The 24,506-nt window shown below is 35.6% G+C and overlaps 1 protein-coding gene across 1 annotated transcript in view; it reads right to left on the reverse strand.

Annotated features, from left to right (window-relative positions):
* DNAH8 (dynein axonemal heavy chain 8) overlaps positions 1-24,506 on the reverse strand; it is a 148,147-nt gene that overhangs the window by 73,820 nt on the left and 49,821 nt on the right. The window contains exons 32-49 of the mRNA XM_075042037.1: positions 23,695-23,935; positions 22,472-22,671; positions 21,980-22,133; positions 21,725-21,888; positions 21,033-21,135; positions 20,283-20,387; positions 19,820-19,981; positions 17,702-17,926; positions 14,320-14,492; positions 13,332-13,510; positions 11,198-11,385; positions 9,154-9,240; positions 8,949-9,056; positions 8,035-8,169; positions 7,236-7,397; positions 3,399-3,645; positions 1,848-2,089; positions 1,627-1,767 (exon numbers count right to left, since the gene is read on the reverse strand). Of these exons, the coding sequence (XP_074898138.1) occupies positions 1,627-1,767; positions 1,848-2,089; positions 3,399-3,645; positions 7,236-7,397; positions 8,035-8,169; positions 8,949-9,056; positions 9,154-9,240; positions 11,198-11,385; positions 13,332-13,510; positions 14,320-14,492; positions 17,702-17,926; positions 19,820-19,981; positions 20,283-20,387; positions 21,033-21,135; positions 21,725-21,888; positions 21,980-22,133; positions 22,472-22,671; positions 23,695-23,935 (3,016 nt within the window). The remainder of the gene's footprint in view (positions 1-1,626; positions 1,768-1,847; positions 2,090-3,398; positions 3,646-7,235; positions 7,398-8,034; positions 8,170-8,948; positions 9,057-9,153; positions 9,241-11,197; positions 11,386-13,331; positions 13,511-14,319; positions 14,493-17,701; positions 17,927-19,819; positions 19,982-20,282; positions 20,388-21,032; positions 21,136-21,724; positions 21,889-21,979; positions 22,134-22,471; positions 22,672-23,694; positions 23,936-24,506) is intronic.

Below are 24,506 nucleotides of genomic sequence, written 5' to 3' on the forward strand. Positions count from 1 at the left end.
AGACAATATCAGTTCAGTCAGAGGTCTCACAGATAACAAATGTAGAAGAAAAAAATATTGTTTCTCTCTAAAAATTTTGTGCGTAGCATGTCCATCTGTGGTGGGTTGACCCTGGCTGGGTGCCAGGTGCCCACCAAAGCCACTCTATCACTCCCCCTTCTCAGCTGGACAGGGGGGAGAAAATATAACAAAAGGCTCATGGGTCAAGATAAGGACAGTTTAATAAAGTGAAAGCAAAGGTTGCGCACGAAAGCAAAGAAAAACAAATGATGTTATTCTCTACTTCCCATCCAGCAGGCGATGTCTAGCCAATTCCTGGGAAGCAGGGCTTCAGTACGCATAGTGGTTGCTCCAGAAGACAAAAATGCCCCCCTTCTGTCTCCCTTTACTTAGCTTTTGTATCTGAGCTGACGTCATATGGTATAGAATATCTGTTTGGTTAGTTTAGGTCAGCTGTCCTGGTTATGTCCCCTTCCAAGATCTTGCCCTGCCCCAGCCTGCCGTTGAGGCGGGGCACAAATGTTGGAGAGACAGCCTTGATGCTGTGCCAGCACTGCTCAGCAGTAGCCAAAACACTGGTGTGCTATCAACACCTTTCTAGCTACTGATGCAGAGCACAGCGCTATGAGGGCTGCTATGGAGAGTATTAACTCCATCTCAGCCAGACCCAATACCATCATAAATCAGCAAGTTACATAGTTTCTGCATGTGGACCACAATTCTATAGATATCCTAATTCCATTTGATACTGCACAGTTAATCTTTGCAGTATTTACTGTGGCTATTAATTTGCAGCAAAATACTTCAAACTGTTGAAAATCTGAAGCTAAATCTCTGATGAACAGTAAAGAGATATTGGGTGCAAATTGACTAGTTTAATAATAAATTGAAGTGTTATCCAAAATATTATCTTGTCTACCTTCTTATTCAAAAGCACTACTGAATTTGTTATGAAAGTGTCAATATAAAACTGAGATTACATGGGCAAAGGGATAGTCTGGAGACTTAGAATCTGCAAATGATAACAGATTCATAAATCAGCTGGAGACATGCAGTATAGGACTGACAGTCTTGCAAAATCTACTAAACACATAATTTTATTATTAATAAATCACTGATAAAGTTTGGACTCCACTTAAGGTAGAACTCCAGTTGATAGGAGGGAACAGGAAAAAATTACTACATTGACCTTGGAAGAGCTAACTGACAGAATGACAGCTATTACATCTGGAGATAGAAGGATAATTAGAATTATTCATCACTCTCTCTGTTGACGCTACCATAGGGTTAGTCTGACCCGTACCACAATTTGTTTGGTATTAAAAGAACTGGAATGAGACCACTAGCTTATTAAACATATGCTTGTGAAAACTTACTGAAGCTTGCAAATTCCAGTCAACAGAAGACTAGCCTACATATGAAGCAATAAAGAGAAGTTTTTCTTTTGCACATCTCTAACAGTTCCTCATATATTGCTGAAGAAACAATTATTGAGTTTGAGGGTTTTTTTGTCAAGAAATCATCTTTTAAAATTAAATTTTATTGCTATCAGGTGTTCTTTTTGCTATTTCTGCACGCTTACTCTAGTCAGTCAATTCATACAGACTTACACAGTATCTGTTTTACCTGCATAATGTAGTTGCATTCTAGAAGCTCCATTTTTGGATTAAGGTTTAGCTTCATATATGTATATGCTGGTTCAAAGATTCTATCATACAAACTTTGTAAAACTTCAGCTTCTTGAGAAGAAAATTTTTTCAGCCATGCCTGAAAAACATCCACAATATTTTTCTGTATAAAATGTATAAAAGGGTAAAGTTAGGAGTAGCCAGCAATTATAATCTTACTTGCAATATTGGTCTCCAGCTGAGGGCAGAAGAACTGATGTAGACCATACCCATTCGAGAAACTGTTGCTGGAGAGGCATTGTCAATGTTGTGGACCTCAAATAACAGTTTACATGTAGGAGACATAGGAATTCGATCTCCGTTTGCTAGAGTGAGCATCTTGTTATCATCTAAAACTGAATTTAGATTCTCAATCCAGATTGCATCTACAGGCCCATCTAAAATCAGAAACGTATTTTCACCTGGAAAAATAATCAAAAGATTATTTCATATCACCATGATGAAAGAGCAAGAAAATAAGTTTACAAGATGGTCTAGAAGTAAGTAATGTATAAAAAGGTATTTTATTTATTGCAGTTTCTGCCATCTCCATGGATGCTCATTACTGTATAAATGGCATACTTAGTTAAGGAACTCTTTTGAAAACAATTAGTAGCAAATGAGGGCACAAGTATATATTTATAATGTTGAACACCTGTGGTGAGATTACCTTGGCTGGCTGGCAGACAGACACCATGCCACTCTCTGCATCCCCCTCCTCAACAGGACAGAGGGAGAAAAATAAGGTGAAAATGCTTGTGGGTTGAGATAAAGACGGGGAGATAACTTATCAACTAGGGTCATGGCAAGACAGACACGACTTGGGGAAAATTAATTTATTGCAAATGAATATAGACTTGGATGATGAGAAACAAAGATAAAAAACTAAACCAACTTTCCCCCACCCCTTTTCTTTCTCACCTTCTTCCTTCCCAATCTAATTTAACTCTTCCTCCTTCCTCCTCCCCCACCCCTGAGCAGCACAGGGGGAATGGAAATTTAGCATTTTGTTGCTAAAATAAGGGTTCTTTGGGCAACTATACAAAAGGCATTGGATATTCACAGATCCCATTTAAGTTAATGAAAACTACCATCACTCATCAACTCTGAAAATCCAGTTATTCTTCTTTTATTTTGAAACATAAATATAGATGAAAATGCCTAAATTTTGGCAATAAATTTTAAAATTCTGGCTTTGTTTTGAATATAAAAATTTTCCAATAGAGAAAACAGAGACATTTCCAATATAGAAAAATCAACTTTCTTTTAAAAAAACCTCCTTCTAGGAAGGTTCCCTAGAAGAATTCCCTTTCTTTAATATAAATATAAAACAAATCGCTGTGAAAAGGAATTTCAGTATTCCAATCCTAAAATACTGAATATAAATATGGTTAATCAACATATGAAAAACCATGGAAAAAAACTATTTTCAAGCTAGTGTAATTAGTAAAAGTACATCTAAATTATAACTTAATAGCTTCCAAATAACACTTCTGCACTGTAGAACTGAAGTGGCAAGGAAACAAACAATTTTTTAATGTAGATATACTACTGAGATAATAAATTTTTAAACTATTGTCCTTTCTTGAGAAGTGAACTGTAACCTCATTTATGTTGTCTATAATTTCTCTCAAGAGGGAACTTCACCACATTCGCAAATTCAGGATGCTTCTTTCAACTTATCATTCAAGAGGTATTTTTTATGATGCCACATACAAAGTATTTACATACCCTTTTTAGCTTTTAGTGTTTTCCTCCATAATGTAGAAAAGATTCCATCTGTCCAATCATTAGTTGCAGCATCTAGTTTTCCAAACATTTGAGGAGCAGTAATAGCTTTGGGGTTCATACGCATTTCTCTATGAGGTTGGCCACATTCTGTCAGTGCTCTCATTAATATAGTTACAACTACAGTTTTTCCAGATCCACTAGGTCCAAGTGTCATCAACCCATGACGTACTAGAGAAGTTTCATACAACTATTAAAAAAATCAAAATATTTTAAGAAATACCTGCTCTTGGAAGACTTTTGCTTGCATTTAATATACTTGATAGTGATTATAAATGTATTAGACATACAAATTACATGCTCAGAATTGAAATCAGCATGCATTTGCTGATTTTTACTGTTTTGTGGAATATACATACCTTCACATCCTAATCTTCTAAGCATCAAGCAAGTTTACTATAAAACAGTTTACTTAACTAAACCTTGCCTAAACTTTTCAAAGCAACTGAAAATAATTTTACCAGATTTTAAAAAGGATCTTCCGTATTATTCAAAAGGAAAAATGAATAGTAGCAAAACATTAATGCAACAGAAGAATGACTAATCACTACAGTGCTAAAATACCTGAGTATATGAAATAAACATAGGGACTGCACATCCTCCAGGACTGTGGATGGGTTTAGGTTCAGGAGAGTTCCTTATTGAATTTTCTATTTTTTCTTTTAATATTAGCTTTAGGCTTGATATGGAAGTGGCAGGATCTGCCTACACAAATATCTCCTTCTGGAGCAACTAAAAGGAACAAAAAAGTGGCAGTCCTTCTGGATGACAAACTTGTAAGGAGAAGCATATATAGCTGCTTCCTCTGCATGCTGAATAAAGGCTTGTATCAGTCCAGAAGGAAGATCTACAGGTACCACAAACCTAAAATAAGGTCAAGTCCACCATAAACTTGACAATTTCAAACTTCTTATTCCCAGTGGAAGATGGAATTTGTTAAGGAACAAGCAATCTTCCTATGACCAGTTTGTCAACCAGAAATATTAAGCTGTGAATAAAACAGTGAACATGACTTTAAGCACGGTGGTCAAAAGTGTTTTCTCCCATGCAAAAAGTCTGCTGCTCATCAGTGTGAAGCTGTGTGAAGGACAATATGGATCCAAGCTGCAGAATGTGGAGCAAAACCTTCTGTAAATTCAGTGGAGTCTTGAGCAGATCCATAAATATACCTCTGGTTTGATGACAGAGACATGGTATTCTAGTTGCTGTGAAGTAACTATAAGGCAGAATGTTGCACTTTGTAGAATATTGTAACACATTGTATATTTCGCTCTCATTCAACAAATCACACAAGAGTTTTGTTTTTTAAGCTGGACAAGTTTGGAAATTTTCAGAAATCTGCTAATAAGCACAAAGGTCAGAATGCCTTTCTTGGTTTACGTCTAGTTTCTTTAAGATACTTAGTTTGTAAGAGCCAATTACGTAGTTTCTAATTTAAGACTGTACAGCCAATGAACAAGCCTAGCACTTCAAAGCCTGTAGTTTTAGAAAGTCTCTATTTTGGGGTTGTGCTTCAAGAAGATGCAAACTTATTTCCATAGGGTAAAATGTTCTTAAGTGTCAGTTGTTGTAGCTATACTCTCAGCTTGGCAATCAGCAAAATTACAAGGAAATGCTTCTAGAGCAATATAGTTTTCAGCCATTAGAAATGGAAAAGGTTATTAGTCTTAATCATTACAGTGTTTAACAATTATCCAAAAAGTAGGGATAAGTAAAATACAAAAACTAGAAGACAGCATAATTCTTCTCTGGCTGACAGATTTTACAAAGCAAAATTCAATTTCATCAATTAATGGAATTAAGAAAAAAAAAAATCACTAATTAAGGCTACATGCTAATCTCAATAAGTAATACAGACAATAAAGTAAAGCTAAGCACTGTTTAAAGCATGGTACTACAAGAAAAAGTGTTCACATCTTGTTGCCTGCATGCAGAAAAAATGAAGAATCAGAGAACACAGGAAACCCACAGTCATAATGTTTAAAAACACCATCATGAATAATTAAAGTGTGTTCTCAAAAAGGAGTAGAACAAAAAGACAAAAGTGCAACAATGCTTTAGTTACCTTTCTAGCTTGTCAATTTATAATTGTTCAGTGATTTTCTAATTATTTATTTCTTGAGTTGTTAGTCTGCTGCATTTGTTAAGTTTGCTCTTTAAAGAAGGATGCGTATAGGCAAGTGTGTTGGCATAAAGATCATCAGAACATGAGTTAACTGTCTTTAATAATAAATTCAAAGCTAGTTTCAAACATGATTGCATGTCAGAAATACAACTGTCAACCATTTAAATGTTTTGTTGGAGTATAGGTTCAAAAAGCCATATAAGCACCTTTTTTCCTTCATATTAAATAACTACACATTCATTAATCAACAACATGTCATAAAGAATAACCCACATTAAACACAAATTACCATAATCCAAAATTACAGTTCAATCATTAAATCATAAGTTTACTAAACATAACATCTTACAAATATTCTGAATTCAAAATAATTTCTTGCAACACCCTAACAATTTTCTCTCTTTTGCTTTTCAATCAACACACACTAGGTCTAAAGACCTTGCAATACAAGGTAAACAAAACATACTACACTCCTGGCAAGCTGCCAGTGCACAGGGTCTATATTCTTTATTCCTCAACTGCCAAAATCCAAGTGTCTTTCATGTCAAAACTAAGCAACTTTTTGTATTATGTAAACAACATTGTTTGCAGCAACATTTTGCTGCAGTCTCTCATTCAGATTCCATGTATTTTCTTACTCATTTTTACTAAAACTCTTGCATGCAGGTAACGGAGGGATACATATTCCACTTAGGCAGGGTCTTTCCACAGTATTCAGATGGCTAATGCACTTCAGAAGTATGCCAGCTTTGAGCACTACAGAAAGAAATTGACAGTAGCTGGGCTTGTTCACGTCCTTTCTAGTCTAGAAAGCCTCAAATATCTTTATAGCTTTAGTCTTTCAATCATGTGTGTCCTTGAGAGAAACAATTCCCGTTGTATGACAGTGTCATTCTTGTTACTGACACTATTTTTGGTTCTTTCATTTTATAGTACCTACCAGCATGTTCACTTGCATGCTTAACCTTGTTATAGGTTTCCATAAGCTTGTCATAGAATATGCTGAGACATATATGCTCCATACATCCTGATACTTTAACTCTTTCAACTCAATACAGGTAAGCTCAGTGATGACACAACCACTGTATAGGTTTTCAAAACTTACGTGAGAAAAAAACTTTACTACAATGTCTGCTCAAACTGATCATGAAGACTCTTCTTCATTACAGAAACATATTTAAATACATACCACTTACATTCTTCTTTGCCCTTATAAAGGTCTTTTAGCTCTCTCCTGCTTAGCAGGAGTTGTGCCCTGGCTATGTTTCTTCTCACTCTTTATTTACTGCTTTGGCCTTCAAAATGCCTCCCAAACCTCCCTATGCCCTACTGTCCCTACTCCAGTCTAAGAAACTCATGTTAGAGACCCATGTAGGTGCCTTGCTGCTTCATCCAGATACCTTGGATGCACTACTATGTCTGGGAAAGGCTGGGTTAATAGCATGCTTTAAGGTTTTTTTTTCTCTTCTTCTGGATAATTTAAAGAAATAAAAACCTAAAGTCCCTTGGACTGGTCTTCCTTAGTGTGCTGTAAACACAACCTTAATTTTTTCCCACATTAGAAGCACAGGTCCTTGAGTGAGACAGGCGTTTAACTACTAACATGGTGTTCTGACTCCTGTTTGTTACGAATGTTTTGGGAAGAAAAGTGTTACCTGAACAAGCTTAAGATTCCATGGTGGATGGTTAATCAATCCTGCTTCTTCAACCTGATTAGCTACTGCAGCCTGAAGATCAGCATAAGTACTACTGTCCAGCTGTAACCCCGGAAAGAGATCATTGATAAGACTGAGAAACAAAGGCTCATCTTCATCTATCTGAAACAAAAAAGTTAAGTGCTTAAAGTGTGGTTATCCAAAGAATGTTCTCAAATGAAAACTAATCTCTATTTTAAAATAATAAGCAGTAAGAATATATTTTCTAAATACAGATGCTTATTTTCATAAACACAGCTAGCCAACAGGACAGCTCACTACAAAAACAGAAGTTTAAAAATATCATCCATATGCCATGCAAGAAATAAAATTCAAATTGAAAGAAATTTCCCACGAGCAGAGACTGGAATCTATTTGTAAAATTGATTCGTAAAACACTTGCAGCATATATTGGAAGGAACATCCTATCTGGAAAGAAATCTTTAAGAGTCTAATTCAGTGGATACTCAAATTATTCAGTTTACTTGTGGTACAGTAGACAGTCTGCACACAAGTCAGTCCATAAAATGTCACACCCACAGCTAAGCCACTATTAACCTATTTGAACCTTTGAACTCTCAGCACTGTTTACAATTCTAATAAACTCTCATTGTTGTTTAATGATAACATGATGATTATAATATTTCATTTTTTTAAAAAAAAGATGTTTGAGATTTTTTTCTAATCGTTTGCAAAACCCCATGAAATATCTAGTAGACTTGCCTCTACATGGTGCTAGAATATTAAATTAGATTCTTACCAGCTTAGAAAGATTCATATCTCTTAGCCCTCTCATAACAATACTTAATTCGCTTTCATTTGGCCTGGCCCTCTTTTGAGATCCAAGGGCCCTCAGTACTGAAAGAATATTCCTTAGACCAAAGTCATAATGGACCTAGAGAGTAGAAAAATGCTTATGCACCAGTAACAAGTTCTCTAACTTTATTTCATCAGTATATCAAACCTTACTTGCATATTTTATAGTATAGTTGCCCTGCCTGGAAAAGATAGCTAAAATAGGAATTGTTGCTGTTGTTTAGGAATTATTCTATTAAAATAAATGAAGGATAATAAGGTTATTTTCAGGAAAGGGGGGGGGGGTATAAGGTTTTTCTTATCTAATTCAAATTTAATTGACTTCACCATTTATAATGCCATATAGCAATTATTTTGTAGCTCTGTATAGCAGGGTTCTAAAAAAATAATAGTTCTGTTCCAGACTGGGTCTTTCAAACTGAGGCAGCTTAAAGCCAAGACGTCAAATCAAAGTAGTGCTATGAGGAGAAAGGCAACCTAAATCAAACTTGAGGCATTCCCCCTGTGGTTTCCAATTTCCAACCACTTTCTCTAGCCCTAGATAATACTTACAGAAAAATGACATCACCAGGTTAATTTTTACATGGCTGCCATGTTTAGGCAGAGAACCTCATACACTTACAACCACAAACTATCTTTCTTTAACAAACAAATGTGTGTGACTGCATATACATGAATTAACATGGTTATTTGTTCAAAAATTTTATAGAGATATTTGTTTGAATTATATTTAAATTACTTCAGTATTTTGTAAAAAGCATAAAAGTGATGCTTCAAAAACAGTCTGCACAAACCAAAACCTAAGGGGCTGTATTGTGTAAATATGAAGACAAAAAGGAAGGGAATACATAACACTACCTGCTTAGTGAGCTGTTCTTCACAAAGTTTATAAAGAACAAAGAATTTCTGAGACAAGATCACGTTATCAATAAATCCGTAACTTGCAAGCTTAACTCTTATAATTATCTGAAATACAATTTTTTTTAAAGTCCTGTTAGTTTTTCTGAAGATAGGAAAGCAAAGTAAAATACATTTTTTCTTTCAGTTCAGTCAGTAATTGTACCTGTCTATCTGGAACCATCATTGCAACAGATCTAAACTGAATTTTGAGATTTTCTGGTAGTTCCTGACGTCCAGCATATCCAGGATTCTATGTAAGAAAACATACTGCATTATTATTTACAACAGTCAAAATAACATCCTTTTTATTGTTCAACAAAAGTAAATTTATGCATAAATACCTATATCTGTTTAGAGTTAGAACTCCTGTCTAGTAATGATTAAAATGTGAAGAAAAAACTTCAACCATAATTATGAATTTAATAACCTATGCATAATTGCCAGAGTAATAACTTAATTTCTTTATCATAACAAGCCAGCAATCAGAATTTTAAAATTTCATGGAATACAATCTATTTGGTCGATTTCTTCTAGTATATTCCCAATGCAAATAGTTTTCATTACCATTTTGCAGGAGGTAGGTTTTGTAACATATTAAAAGTTCAGTGTCTAGCAAGAGCCAAAATAATAATAATAATAATAATAATAACAAAAGGATAACTAGCAGTCTACAGTGAAGAAATATTAAGATACCCTTCTCTAATTCTTGTATCTAAAAGGCTAGCCTTAAAGTACACAATCTCATGGAATGTTTAATAGTTTGTGAGTGAATCCTATCCACTGAATTAAGAATCATATAAGAAATCATAATTCTCTTTTAGTGACAGATCTGACTTTAATAATGGCTCAAGAATACGCAGAGAATACTATTTAATGAAACAGTAAAAATAACACAGTCAACAATATTAAAACATGAAAACTTTAGAACAAAATTATATGAAAGAAAATTTTAATGACCAAGAAAGTTTGACTATTAGAAGATTTCTGGAAATGTGCTGCAAACATGAGGAATCACTCTGACATCAAGTAGTTGACATTTAAGAAACTAGAAGCAGTGAAAAGATATTTATGACCTCCTCAGTTATTATCCTGCACTCGAACATGCAGATGAAGATTTTTATTTCCCATAAAGTCATCTTAGGTTGCCATGTGCCTTGGTATTAGGAAACATACACTATAAAATTTCCTGCCCATGAGATGACAGGAATTAGTGCTATGAAGCCTCAGGAACCCTATGGCAACAAGACAGCATACTCTGAAAGATAATATTCTAAATCCAGGAATTTGTGTTTCTCCCTTGGGTTATGGTTGGTAACTGGTGTAAAATTACATGTACTGTCTTGCGTATCTTTTTTGCACAGAGTATCCATTCAGTTGTGGGATCTAACTTTGATCTATATATACCGCAAGTCTTTTTCACAAGTAGTCATTATAAGAAAGGGAACAATGTATCTCAAATACCACCCATAAAACTCCATGATACAAGAAATACAGTTCTGTCATAATGCCCACGCTGATTCCAGGATTGATGCACAAGACCAGAATGGGTGCCTTTGCCACAGAAGGCAAAAAGCAGACATCCAGCATTGTATTTACCAGTTTAGACACATGCTGTATCAACAAATGAAAGCATCTGATGATTTTTTGCACAGGTTTTGAAAAGACCTGTTGTCACCACAGTACAAGGAGGGTGGTTTATTCTAGAATCATCATACTTGTCTTCTGTAAATCATCTTGAAGAATTCTTTTTATATATCCATGTAAAGTACCCATTAGACAAGATATATGTCCTTCAAAAATGTCCTTCCTGTATCTCCTGTTTTAAGTGAATGTTCTTTTTTTTTCCCTACAGTATCTTTCTCACTAATACTGTAAAGTATTTCAAGCTAAGGTAGTAAAGCATATTAGTGTTTCAGTCCTCTCAGTGAGCACAGAGAATTCTGGAAGTTTGGCCAAACTCTTAGTCTACATAATAAATTGCAATACAGTAATGAATGGACATAATTATGAACCTTTTCAATAATCTTAAAGTAAAAATGAAGGCATGCAATTCATGAATAATCAGATTATTGATGTGTTCCAGTAGTCTAGTCTAATTGTATAGCAACAGCATCACTTAATTAATGATCAGTTATTTTCACCTCACCATTTAATTAACTTATATATAGTAGAATTCATCACTTCTCTGGAATTATTACTACATTTACCATTGTTAGGAAAATTCCAAACTCTGGATTTAAATCTACACAGTCTCCATCAGAAAAAATGAACTGCTTTTTTCTTTCTTTTCTTGCTGTTAAAATAATATAGATTTGTTGTGCTGCTACTGACAAGACAGGCAGCTCAATTCGGTTGAATTCATCAAAACATCCCCAAGATCCAGACTGTGCAAGACCTAAAACAGGGACAGAAAAATTTATTATCTGTTTGTGTTTATGCATATTTGAGACATCTGAACTAGATAACTTTTCTTTCAAATTATTAAATAAAATTAGTTTTATTTATTGCCCTGTGGCCAAGGCCTATCCTCCTCCAGTCCGCCTGACTATTTCCATATCAGTCTGAATCAATATTAGTTGATTTATACAAAATGCTTAAAAGTGAATCAAAATCAGAAAAAAATCTTTTGATATCTTGTGGCATTTGGCAGATCTTTTCATCCAGATCTCTCTGTGAATGCAGCCTTTTATCGTAAAGGGGCAATTAAATTATTTGCCAAAAGCTATATTGTTAATCTAAAAAACTAAAAATAAGTGACTCGGAGCTACAAAAGACCAACCCTAAATGCTACAACAAAAAAATCCCCAATTTTTTAATTTTCATTTGGGTCTTTCAGCCTTTACAGTGCTTTTAAATTACTTTTTCATTGGCTCTTATAAATCATAAAGGTTAAAATTAAAAATTGAAATTATTTTTGCACTAACTAGGGGTTTAAATAAAACTCTGAATCTCACAAGGCAGAAAATATTAATCTTACAGCATATACCTCTATGCATAAGCATTACCATCTTAAGTCCACACTAAACTATGAGTTTTTCATATAATGGTACAGGATATTAACATTCAAAGTGTGGACAATGCTCTGTGTGAACTTGTCTATGAAAGAAAGAGCTGAAGACAGAAAATTAAATGGAAAGAGAAATCTAGTAGCACTATATTAATAACAATAACATTTTCATAAAGGATTAATTTCACAGTTGCCTAATTTCAGTTTGGAAAAGTAACATGTCTTTAGTAGCAACTAAGAAAATTGTTGTCCCTTTAGCAACATTTTATGAGAAAATTTGTAGCAGCATTTTTTCCCAAATGATATTGACATACCAGCAGGCAGTAGTTTTCTTTCATGTATACTGTAAGATAGCTATTTAAAAGTGAAAAATTTATCCAGTTCATTCAGGGTATATTATTGTTATGCAGTTAAGGCTAAATCATTTCAAAGGTATTCTGTCATGTACTCAAAGATTTGTTTAAAATTTGAATAGATTGACTTTCAAAGGGGCAATATGTTTATAAACCCACAGTTTTAGGCACTTTTATGCCACAATTATTTGTTTGCTAACAACCCCCCTCCCCCATTAAAAAAATTATTAATAGTTCCACCCCTTGTTTCTCAATACATACAATACCATAATTTTGAAAAATGAGCTGACAGAAACTTCATGAAGTTCAAGTCCTTCATCTGGAACAGAATAACTCCGTCCAGCACTACAGCTTCAGTGCTGACTGGCTACAAAGCAGTTTTGCAGAAAATTACCTGGTGTCCTGCTTAACAACTAATTGAACATGAATCAGAATTATACCCCTGTAGCAAAAGAAGCCAGCCTCATATTGGGCAAGAGTGTAGCCAGCACATGCAAGAAAATCATTGTTTGCCTCTACTCTGCACTTGTGAGATAGCAGGTGGAGTTCTGTGTTCAGTTTGGGGCTTACCAATAGAGGAGGGACATTGGATGGTCAGTGGCTGGAGGAAATGACACAGGGAGAGGCTGAGAGAACATGATTTGTTGAGCCTGAAGAGAAAACTAAGGGGAAAACCTATTGCTGTTTACACTAGCTAATAGAAGGCACTGAGAAACTGGAGCCAGGCTCTTCTCAGAGATGCAGTGGAAGCAGAGGAGACAACGGACACAGGTTTCAATGTGGGAAATTCCAAGTCAATGGAAGTATAAAAAAATGTTACCATGAGGATGGTCAAACAGTTGAACAGAGGCCTAGAGGTGTTGTGGAACGTCCATCCCTGGAGCACTCAAAACTCAACATGATAAGGTCCTGAGCAACCTGCTCTAATTGTACCTGTTAAATGACCTGTGGAGGTCTCTTCTATCCTACATGAAGTCTTACCTTTGAAAATCCTACCCAAACCTCTGAAGTCCATTTGATCAGAGCAGTTAAAGACTACTACGTATTTTCCCAGAGCCTTTCCCATGTCTTTCGTCGTTTCTGTTTTACCAGTTCCAGCTGGTCCTGCTGGAGCTCCTCCCATGTTCATTCCCAAAGCCTGTGCTAAAGTTATATAGCACCTATAAATGTTAATTCATATTAATTTATTAAATCATACGAAAGATATATGTGTATATATATGACAATGAGTTATGTGATATTCTACAGCTCTTATGTTGAAACATTACTTCTTCATAAAGCAGTTCCCTGAGTGCAGGAAGTTCAGAGCAGTATAAGTCACAAAATACAGCACTTAAACATTACTTATAAAAGCAAAAAATTTTATGTGGTGTTAATATAGTTTCTTACAAACTGTGAATATTAGACAAGCTAAAAAAAATTAATGCACACCACATAAAGGAATTCAATTGTCATTAACTCTTTTGGCAGCTATAAAGAGCAGATTGTACTGTTGAATTCTGCCACCTCATCATATTCTACAGTGTCCTAATCTGTATACAGTTCATTAGGTTAGGTTACCTTTGTCTAAATCCTCAAGTGTGAAAGAATAAGGATATATGGCCCCTTCCACAATTATGGGTAAAAAAAATTTACAACTTCAAGGAAAAAAACCCAAACCTACGCTTTACCCTTTTTTTTTCTCCTTTTTTTCTTTTTTTTTAAGTCTTAAAAGATTTAGACTACTGTTTTAGTTATATGAGAGTTTTTCTATATTTTTCTAGGAATTTCTAGGAATTACTAAGTGTACAAATTACTGAGACTCTATTTTACCTTTTCTAAAAGAGTATGATTAACCAAATGTAAGACAAAATTTTCATGAATGACCTAGCCCACACAGGACTTAATTCAGAATGTACTTCTTTAAAGACATATGTTAAATAAACACTATAAATATTTAAAGTATTCATTATATAGTTGTTTTTCTAACCTGTCTGTAAGAGGTGTTATAACCAGACGATCAGTGCAACCCAGAAATTCATTTTGGTAAACAAAATCAACATCTGTAATGGATACCAAGACTTGATCGAAATCCTCTTTAAAGTAGAATCTAGACTGCTTTAACCATTCAAAATCAGTTGGTGATTTGATGTGCATTTTTACCTTAAAAGAAAGTAAACAAATGTATATGTTATAATTGAGCATCCATGTTTATTGTCTTTGATAACTGTGATAAAATGCTTATTTGTATGAGAATAATGAGTGATTACTCAGGTTAAAGTTCCTATGTAAGTAAAGTGAAATACATGTAAGCATCACACAATACTTTCAGATGTATGCTAAACTGATACTAAAAAATGTCCTGATCACTTAACCTGATCATCATAACATCTGTGTTAATCAAATAAATCTTAAATTGCTTCGGTAGTGCAGCTCACTCCCCAAGTGAAATTAGCAAACAACACACTGCTAAATCCACCAAACACATTGGAACAAAGGGCATGACAAAGGGACGATCCAACTGAAACATGGAAGGCAAATTGGGTAAAATGTAATAAGCTTGTGTCATCAGCAGTAAAAATACGTGAGAGATGTAGTGTTGAGGGATTGCATTTCTCAAAAAATAAAGGAATGTAAACAATTGTATTGGGTCTGGCTGAGATGGAGTTAATTCTCCTCATAGCAGCCCTTATAGTGCTGTGCTCTGCATCAGTAGCTAGAAAGGCGTTGATAGCACACCAGTGTTTTGGCTACTGCTGAGCAGTGCCGGCACAGCATCAAGGCTGTCTCTCCAACATTTGTGCCCCGCCTCAACGGCGGGCCGGGGCAGGGCAAGATCTTGGAAGGGGACATAACCAGAACAGCTGACCTAAACTAACCAAACAGATATTCCATACCATATGACATCAGCTCAGATACAAAAGCTAAGTAAAGGGAGATGGAGGAGAGGCATTTTTGTTTTGTGGCACAACCACTATGCGTACTGAAGCCCTGCTTCCCAGGAATTGGCTAGATATTGCCTGCTGATGGGAAGTAGAGAATAACATCATTTGTTTTTTTCTTTGCTTTCATGCATGATCTTTGCTTTCACTTTATTAAACTGTCCTTATCTTGACCCATGAGCCTTTTGTTATATTTTCTCCCCGCTGTCCAGCTGAGGCGGGGGGAGTGATAGAACGGGTTTGGTGGGCACCTGGCACCCAGCCAGGGTCAACCCACCACAGTCCTTTTTGGCACCCAACGTGGAACCTCCATTCCACCCCTCGCCTCTGTGCATCATATATTTAAGAATTATCATTAAAATCTATATTCATCACACAAAATCTTCACTCACATCAACGAAAAAGAATTCTCCACACCGAAATCGAAATAATATCATCACACCACCGACAAAAAGCGGACAATTTACACACAATCCACCCCTTGTCCCTTCACCACAATTACAACAAGAAAAATTCCCCACTTGTCATGCAGCTCTTCACTCTCTAGCTGTCCATGTTTTGTTCAGTCCATGTTTTGCCCATTACCTCTCTCAGTTGCTATCCTTATCTCAAATTCCTCACATACCCCCCAGGCTTCAGCACCAAAAAGACTGTGGTGGGTTGACCCTGGCTGGATGCCAGGTGCCCACCAAAGCCATTCTATCACTCCCCCCGCCTCAGCTGGGCAGGGGAGAGGAAATATATAACAAAGGGCTTATGGGTCGAGATAAGGACAGGAGAGATCACTCACTAATTACCATCACGGACAAAACAGACTCAGCTTGGGGAAAATTAACTTAATTTATTGCCAATCAAACCAGAGTAGGGTAATGATAAATAAAACCAGATCTCAAAACACCTTCCCTCCACTCCTCCCTTCTTCCCGGGTGCAACTTCACTCCTGGATTCTCTACCTCTCCCAGCAGCGCAGGGGGACGGGGAATGGGGTTTACGGTCAGTTCATCACATGTTATTTCTGCCACTTCATCCTCCTCAAGGGCAGGACTAATCACACTCTTTCCCTCCTCCAGGGTGGGGTACCTCCCACGGGAGACAGTCCTCCACGAAATTCTCCAATGTGGGTCCTTCCCATGGGCTGCAGTTCTTCATGAACTGCTCCAGCATGGGTCCCTTCCATGGGGTGCAGTCCTTCAGGAGCACACTGCTCCAGCGTGGGTCCCCCACGGGGTCACAAGTCCTGCCAGAAAACCTGCTCCATGGGCTCCTCTCTCCATAGATCCGCAGGTCCTGCCAGGAGGCTGCTCCAGTGTGGGCTTCCCATGGGATCACAATCTCCTTCGGGCACCCACCTGCTCTGGCGTGGGGTCCTCCATGGGCTGCAGGTGGATATCTGCTCCACCATGGACCTCCATGGGTTGCAGGGGGACAGCCTGCCTCACCATGGTCTTCACCACGGGCTGCAGGGGAATCTCTGCTCCGGTCCCTGGAGCACCTCCTCCCCCTCCTTCTTCACTGACTTTGGTGTCTGCAGGGTTGTTTCTCTTACATGTTCTCACTCTCTCTCCGGCTGCTGTTTCTGTCTGTCCCGCAACTTTTTTTCCTTCTTAAAAATGTTATCACAGAGGCGTTACCACTATCGCTGATTGGTTCAGCCTTGGCTGGCGGCGGGTCCGTCTTAGAGCCAGCTGGTATTGGCTCTGTTGGACACAGGGGAAGCTTCCAGCAGCTCCTTACAGAAGCCACCCCTGTAACCCCCCCTGCTACCAAAACCTTGCCATACAAAGCCAATACAACAATTTACCACAATCTACAAAGTTTAAATATAGGATTGGCTTTATCTGTAGGTTTTAGTAGGGTTTTTTTGTTTGTTTGTCTTCTATGTATTCTCCTTAGGAACCAGAAGGAGAATCGCAGTAGCCTACTGTCCAAAGGAATAGGAGACGGAAGGAAGAAACGAGATATAGAAGATGTTGCTATCATTGCTGTAATTCTAGAACAGGTGGAGCTAAAGTGCAGCCTAGTGCCAACTCCTGAGATTCTGTAACAAGCCATAAGGAAATTATCTATGATGATAAAGCTACAACACCCTCAGCAGACTCAACTTTTTTAGTTATGCAAGTAAGAGTAATGAAGCAGTTTCTTAAAGAAAGGACATACTAAAAGGTTTTTGTCTATCAAAACAATTCTGTAGGAAGAAGTGGGAAATTGAAATATTTTAAGAAAAGCATAAAACTTTGGAGCAAATATTTAGATGACAGAACTGATGGATTTTATTCCAGTTTAAGCAAAATGTACTGGTTTTACTATGGTGAGATTATGAGTATTTCTGTCTTATGAAAACATGCATACACATGTAACTAACTACCACGTATAAGAAAAATTATGACAGAAAATGCATTTAATTGCCAGAAATCAAAATCTATACTTTACCAAATCATCAAAAATATCACGCTGATGTACATGAATGGTAATAAGCGTTTCAAATTTCACTCTGTCAAACTTGGAAAGATCATGCGTGGTCTGGCTAATCAACATATTCAGAATCTCCAGAAATCTCCCATTGGTTACTTGCATGATTTTTCTGTCCTCTTTAGCATTCTGTAGAGCTTCTTCTGAATCATGTGTCCACAACATTTGAATTCCCAGTAATCCAACCTACAAATTTAATATGTGAAAAAAATACAAAAAAATCACTTGTTGAACACTACCTTTATTATAGAAGCCTTAGGTATAATAGGAACAATAAATTATGGTGTAGAGATTATCACTACATCCAGTGTGATGCTATCTCACCAGGATATTGTGCTGAGTTAGTTGGCTTTGCTGTGGTACTGGAAACTCCTGAGAAAACATTTTAAAAATTTTACAAAAATTTGTCACATATTGAGATAGACACAAATTAACGAGTCAGTTTCACTTACAATCCCTAAGTGTACTCCAATATCACAAACATGAAGAGGTCTTAAATTGTGGGGAGAAGTCCTTCTGAAAATTTCCCATTCGTAGCTAATTAAAGAACACAAAAAAAATTTCTGTGCATTTCTACTGAACATGGGATGGATTGCTATCTTTCTAACATGGCGTCATGACTGGAGTACAGGCTAAAGCACACTGAACTGCATATTATTTTGCTTCCAAATAAATCTAGAGAGTTATAGGATGTTGTGTGTAAACTACAGTCTCAGATTGATTTTGATTTACAGTATCAGCACACCCATGACAAAACAGGATAGACGAGAACTGTATCAATACCTTTTTTCCCCACATTTCTACAGTCACGAAGCACCAAGAGTTAAAAATTTGACTCACCCATTCTTTCCACTTTTCTATTTCCCTATACCTGTAGTAAGTTCGTGGTTACAGAGATTGTGCAGCAGGAAATATCTTACCATTTTAGAATCATTAGGCTATCATCAGTAGACTCTAAACCAAATTTATTTTAAAATGACTAGTTAGAGGAAAAAAAATTTAAAATCTTTGGATGTGACCTTTTTCATGCTACCTGTAACAGAAGCTTCTGAGACAGGAAAAAGGCAGTTGGAAGGAAAGAAAACATTTCAAATATTTGTCAGTATGTTGCCCAATTTCTTTGCTGTCCTATAACACAGCTTTTCTTTCTCTGTACTTTAAATTTCTTGGCCAAAGACCATTTCTTCTTCTCCCCCCTGCCAACACAAACAATTTTTTGAACATAAAAACATTTGGATTAGCAAGACATGAAAAAGAAGATCTTTGCAGATGGTAATAAAGCCACTTCAAAATATCTGACATGCAAATAAGACAGACAGTCCTTATCTGTTTAAAGAAAAATAGTAGATTTTTTAAAATAAATACTGCTGAGATAATACATAATTATGTCATAAATACAGCTTTAAGATAATTCTATTAAATATTTAAGTGTACTTAATTTTTTTTTTAAATTGGCAAAGTATTAGCCAGTTTTAACATTTGCAGAATTTCTATTAAAAAAATTACACCCAGCACTGTACTGATTAGCAAATTACAGAGTTAGAATTTGTAGAGAATAGGAAACAATTCATTACTTGTTAACAAAATTTATGAATTATCAGTAAGATGGAAAAGTCTCTAGGCAAACTAGAATCCTTCAAGATAGGCTTCTACTAGGACTGCATTATCACAGTGACAAATATATGCACTATGAGGTAAATCTTGTAAATGATGAGATAAATAACAATCATAGCTCTTGCAACCTTAATTATGAGAGAGAAATCAATCTGCACATGAAACTTTATTTGCATCTGAAAGGGGTTCAATATCCATCACAGAAAATATAAGCTCTACTTCCCATTCTCCAAGAGAAGAAAAAAGTCATTTTAAAGTAGATTACAAGAAAAATATTATGCTATATATAGGGTACCAAAATTGAAGTCATTAAGGATTGCCTTCTACTGAGTAGATCCTTATCCTTGTATCCTCTATGAAAACTTCCTCATATAGACAACCCTTTATGCTCTTTACATCCCACCCCACCTCCCCACCCGCCCCCAGCCCAGACTGCACACACAAATCCACATCCTGTAATCTCACCTGTGCTGGGAATTGATTAAGAAAATTCAGCAACTGATATCCTGGGTCACTAATTTGATAATATGCTGTCCTAATTATGCCATGCAATGAATTCTGCTGCACACACAATAAATCCTGCAACCAAAGTTCTACTGGTCCTTTTGCAGTCACTGGAGTATCCAACTGAAAAATTAATAAAAGTAAAAGGTACAAAATAGAACATAGTTACTAAACTTCTGTTCAAGAACGTTAGTTACTAAATAGTTATTAAATTTCTGTTCAAGACAACAGATTTAATTTCAATAAACATACTAGAAATTTATTTAATGAAGACATATTATAGTTTTGTTACACAAATCCTAGAAATGTTCATTTGTAATTAATTAAATTCAAATTATTCAATGTAATATATACTTATATGTTCAATAATAGAATGATTTATCTATTAACAACATTTCTGGAAAAAAAAAATTCAGAGAATTACTGGAATTTTTTCTCCTTCTCTTGATATGACTGCCAGTATGCCATCATAATCCTTTGGGTGAAAGTCTACTTCATTTATATTGTCAGATATGGAAGGCAGATGTGGCTGTAAGGATAATTCAGAAGTCATTCAATGTAAATATATAACATTAGCAAACAGAAGAAAATCTCAGATAAGGTTATCTTGTAAATGTTCATCTGAACCTACAGATGAATTTCAGACCATCTGTAGGTAATAGAGAAATGGTTATGTAGGATTTTATCTTCATTTGCTGGTGGGTTTTTTTTTGTTTGGTTGGTTTTGGTTTTTTTTTTTACAGTTTCCAGAGGTGATCTAGAGGAACAGAGATCAGGTATTGTATGAGATCAACTATGTTATCTTAGTCAACCCTCAGTAACAATCCAGACTAGTTGGACTATAAACCTTCAGTAACGCTCCAGATTAGCTGGATGAATTTTGCAATATGCAAAGCATGAAAGTCTCACAGGGTCCATTCTGTTAGTTTAATTGTGGAAAGGAACCACCAGCAAATCACTTGATGGCACCACACTGTGGTGTTCTGAATTCTGAAGATTTTTTTAAATTACAGATATCCATTTCATATTTTCTTAAAGACTAAAGAGCAAGAAACAAAAATTTTTCTCAAGCAAAGTTTATAAGAAAATGGTTACATTTTAATTTATTAAATGCTTTTCCATATTCTTATTTTTTTTTGTTATAAGCAGAAAAAAAAAATCACTAACTTCATACCTGAATTGTATGAGAATCACTTGCTTGTCCAAGAATTTCAAGTAGGACAGGATCAGAAACAAAAAAGAATCTAGGAAACAGTAGTCTTTTCTTCTCTAAGTACCTTTAAAATTGAACAAGATTTTTATTAGAATATTTCAGCTCTTCAATTTTTTCTAAGAATGAAAGTAAGACTGAAATACTATTAATCATAGAATGGTTTGGGTTGGAAGGGACCTTAAAGATCATCTAGTTCCACCCCCCCTGTCATGGGTAGGGACACCTTCCCCTAGACCAGGTTGCTCAAAGTCCCATCCAGCCTGGCCTTGAACACTTCCGGGAATGGGGCATCCACAACTTCTCTGGGCAAACTGTTCCAGTGCCCCACCACTCTCTCAGTAAAGAATTTTTTCCTAACACCTAACGTAAATCTGTCCTCTTCCAGTTAAAAACGTTACCCCTTGTCCTATCGTGACACTCCCTGTTAAAGAGTCCCTCCCTGTCTTTCCTGTAGGCCCCCTTTAAGTACTGGAATGCCACTATAAAGTCTCCCCAGAGCCTTCTCTTCTCCAGTCAAAACCACCTCAACTCTCTCAGCCTATCCTTATAGTGGAGGTGCTCCAGCCTCCCTGATCATCTTCGTGCTCCTCCTCCTATAACTCATATAAACTATTTACAAATAATAAGGCATTAAAAAATTAAACAATTCATACCCTGTAAGTGATTTCTGACATACTTCCAACTGTTCATGTAAATGAGGGAGAAGTTGCTCCATAGTCTCATCTCCAACACAGCAGTTAATTACATTTGGGTTTTCACGAGCTCGTTGCATTATTCTTATCCATGATTTATCAATATTCTGAAAACGTTTTGCTTCCTATATATAGCAAAAACATAAGTACTTTCACAGCACAATCTGTTGGAAATTATTACACAGATAGCTTTTAGGCAGGCATTGTAAAGTTTACCTGGGGTAACTCTTTTGCGATATCTCCCCCTACAAAAACAGCTTCAAGATAAATCCAGAGGTTCTGCACAACCAGCCATTCTTCAATTATGTCTGTAGAGCTGCTTAGTTTATAAATCCAGCTCTGAATTTCCTTTTTAAATGGTGCATTGTATCTAAAAAAGGATGAAAAGCAGAAATTATTTAATGCTAAATAAAGCTATTATAAAATAAATACTCTAGAATGGTGAAAAAAAACCCCAAACAACACTTGTTTCACTTAGAGGAAGAAGAATCTTGCAGAAAATTTCAACCAGCTTGATTATATTCAAATCTATTGAGACAATAGCTTGCTACTAATACATTAAATTCTTCCACTTGAAGTAGACATTATAACGTACTTTTTCATTAAAAAAATAATATTCCATTTAAATTTACCACTGATTTAGCCTAATAATAGTACAGTTGCTATCTTGGTGTGTTTCTGAAAATACCATACACAATTTAAAAGTACCTATTGGTCAGTAAAGAGCCAAGAATCATTAAACTGTCCTCCATCAACATTATCATTTCTGATGATTCATTTCCCTTTAACAGTAACTCTCCTCTCCCTTTGAATGATGAAAAGCTCAGAATTTGGCTTCCCCAAATGTCAGCTACTTGAGATAGTTTGGCTTCTATATCGTTTTCCTTTGTAGCAGATATGCATATATCCTGCAAAGAACAAACCATTTTTTAGAATCCCCATTCTTCAGAAGTGAAATCTTTCCTAATATTACACATCAGATAATAGAATATTTTATAAAATTCCATATATTGTTTTTAAATAGTACAGAAATGTGTCACACAAATGCAGAGATCACAGTACTAATTTTACTCAATTACGTGTACAGATAACTGAAAAATATACACTTGGAAATGCATGGATATACCACTTCTGTGGCTTCACATTTTGTTATTTCTGCATAACAAGATTTCTGAATCATCATTTCTACAAAATTTAGCATAGTGATGGAGACTCGTCACCAGATGAACTCTCAGTCTTATCACATTTCAATTTATAGAATCACAGCATCTAAGAATAGTTTTGGTTGGAAAGGCCATCAAGTCCAACATTCTATTCAAATCAGAGCTTAATTCAAAATTAAGCAGATCACCTTGGAATGCTTCTGTATAAATAAAGTATGGATATAACAATAGCTTTTGCACACATATTTACCCTGTGAAACTTGTAAACTCCATTGAGAGTTTTTTCAGGTTATGTGGGGGACCTTTTGAAGTTGTATGGTTCAGAAGAATCCATAAAGATCTAGAAAAGTACTCATACTAAATATTAACAAGCATGGAGCCTTCCTGTAAAATTTCTGATTTACTTAAAAATGTTTACAGCCACTATAGAGTTAAAAAAGTGGGAGACCATGATCATTTGAAGATTTGTCTGGGTTTTTTCATGTTTTAGAAGGACTAAGAAAATTATAGAAAATAGGGCCAGGAAGAATGAGAAGAGATTATCTAGCAATAAGTTTCCAAAGATTCCAGCTGCTACCTCTGTCTTTGTTCATAAGGATAAGAACTTCTAAATAAAATATAAATTATTTAAAACTAGTGTGGCCTGATTGAGAGTCAAGGACTTTAACAATGCAAAAAAGGTGATAATTTTATAAGTAATCATATTATTTTTGCTGATAATATAAAATGAATATGAAGGGGAAAAAAAAATAAAACGTATGTACCTACTTCAATATCATCTTTATGTTTAAGAATTGGCGCTTCCATGATGTTTCGAAGGCAAAAGGAATCAGATTCTATATCAAATTGATGTCCTGTTGTTTCAGCAATACGATTCCAGTGTCTTTGCTTCATTGCTTTGTTAGTCATCATTTCCAACAAAGGACAAGACTCACTAAAATCATCAATTTTTTTTTTGAGATCTAAAAAAGCTTGCCAGTGTCGGAGTCCTTTAGGTAGTCTACGGCACCTGCAGTTGAGTTAAATTGATACAGTAGTAAATGTCTCTTCTGTCAAAAGAGAAATTGTTTAAACATTTTAAAAACAGACAAGGAGATATAAAGAAGCTTGTATTGAGGTCAACATTTTCTATGTAAAATTCCAATTTGTGTCAATTATTCTACCTTTTTAGGAAAAACTAATGCAAATGCCCTACTAGGAAATCATAATATTTAACAGTTTTAACCATTAATATGTTCTTTGCAAATAAACAGAAATATTATGGTTTGCATTAAAACATAGCTTATCTGCTGCTTATCATCACAAACTCTATTGGTAAACAAAAACTAAAGCAAAATTAGTTAAATTTCATATATGTAATCCTTGTACAAATACAATATTTACTTTGATTTACAATACCAGTAAAACACATGGCACATATTAACATACTACTTTGGAGATAGACATGAAAATTAGAAAGATATGACCACCTTCTCCTCTACTTTTGGTTAGTGGTCCTGAAACAATTCACTAAGAAAATGAAAATTATATACTTTTAATGTGGAAAACCCCCAGCAAAACAGTTAAATGAATATTCACCT

This window comes from Buteo buteo, chromosome 12 (genome assembly GCF_964188355.1).
Source record: "Buteo buteo chromosome 12, bButBut1.hap1.1, whole genome shotgun sequence".
Lineage (NCBI taxonomy): Eukaryota > Metazoa > Chordata > Aves > Accipitriformes > Accipitridae > Buteo > Buteo buteo.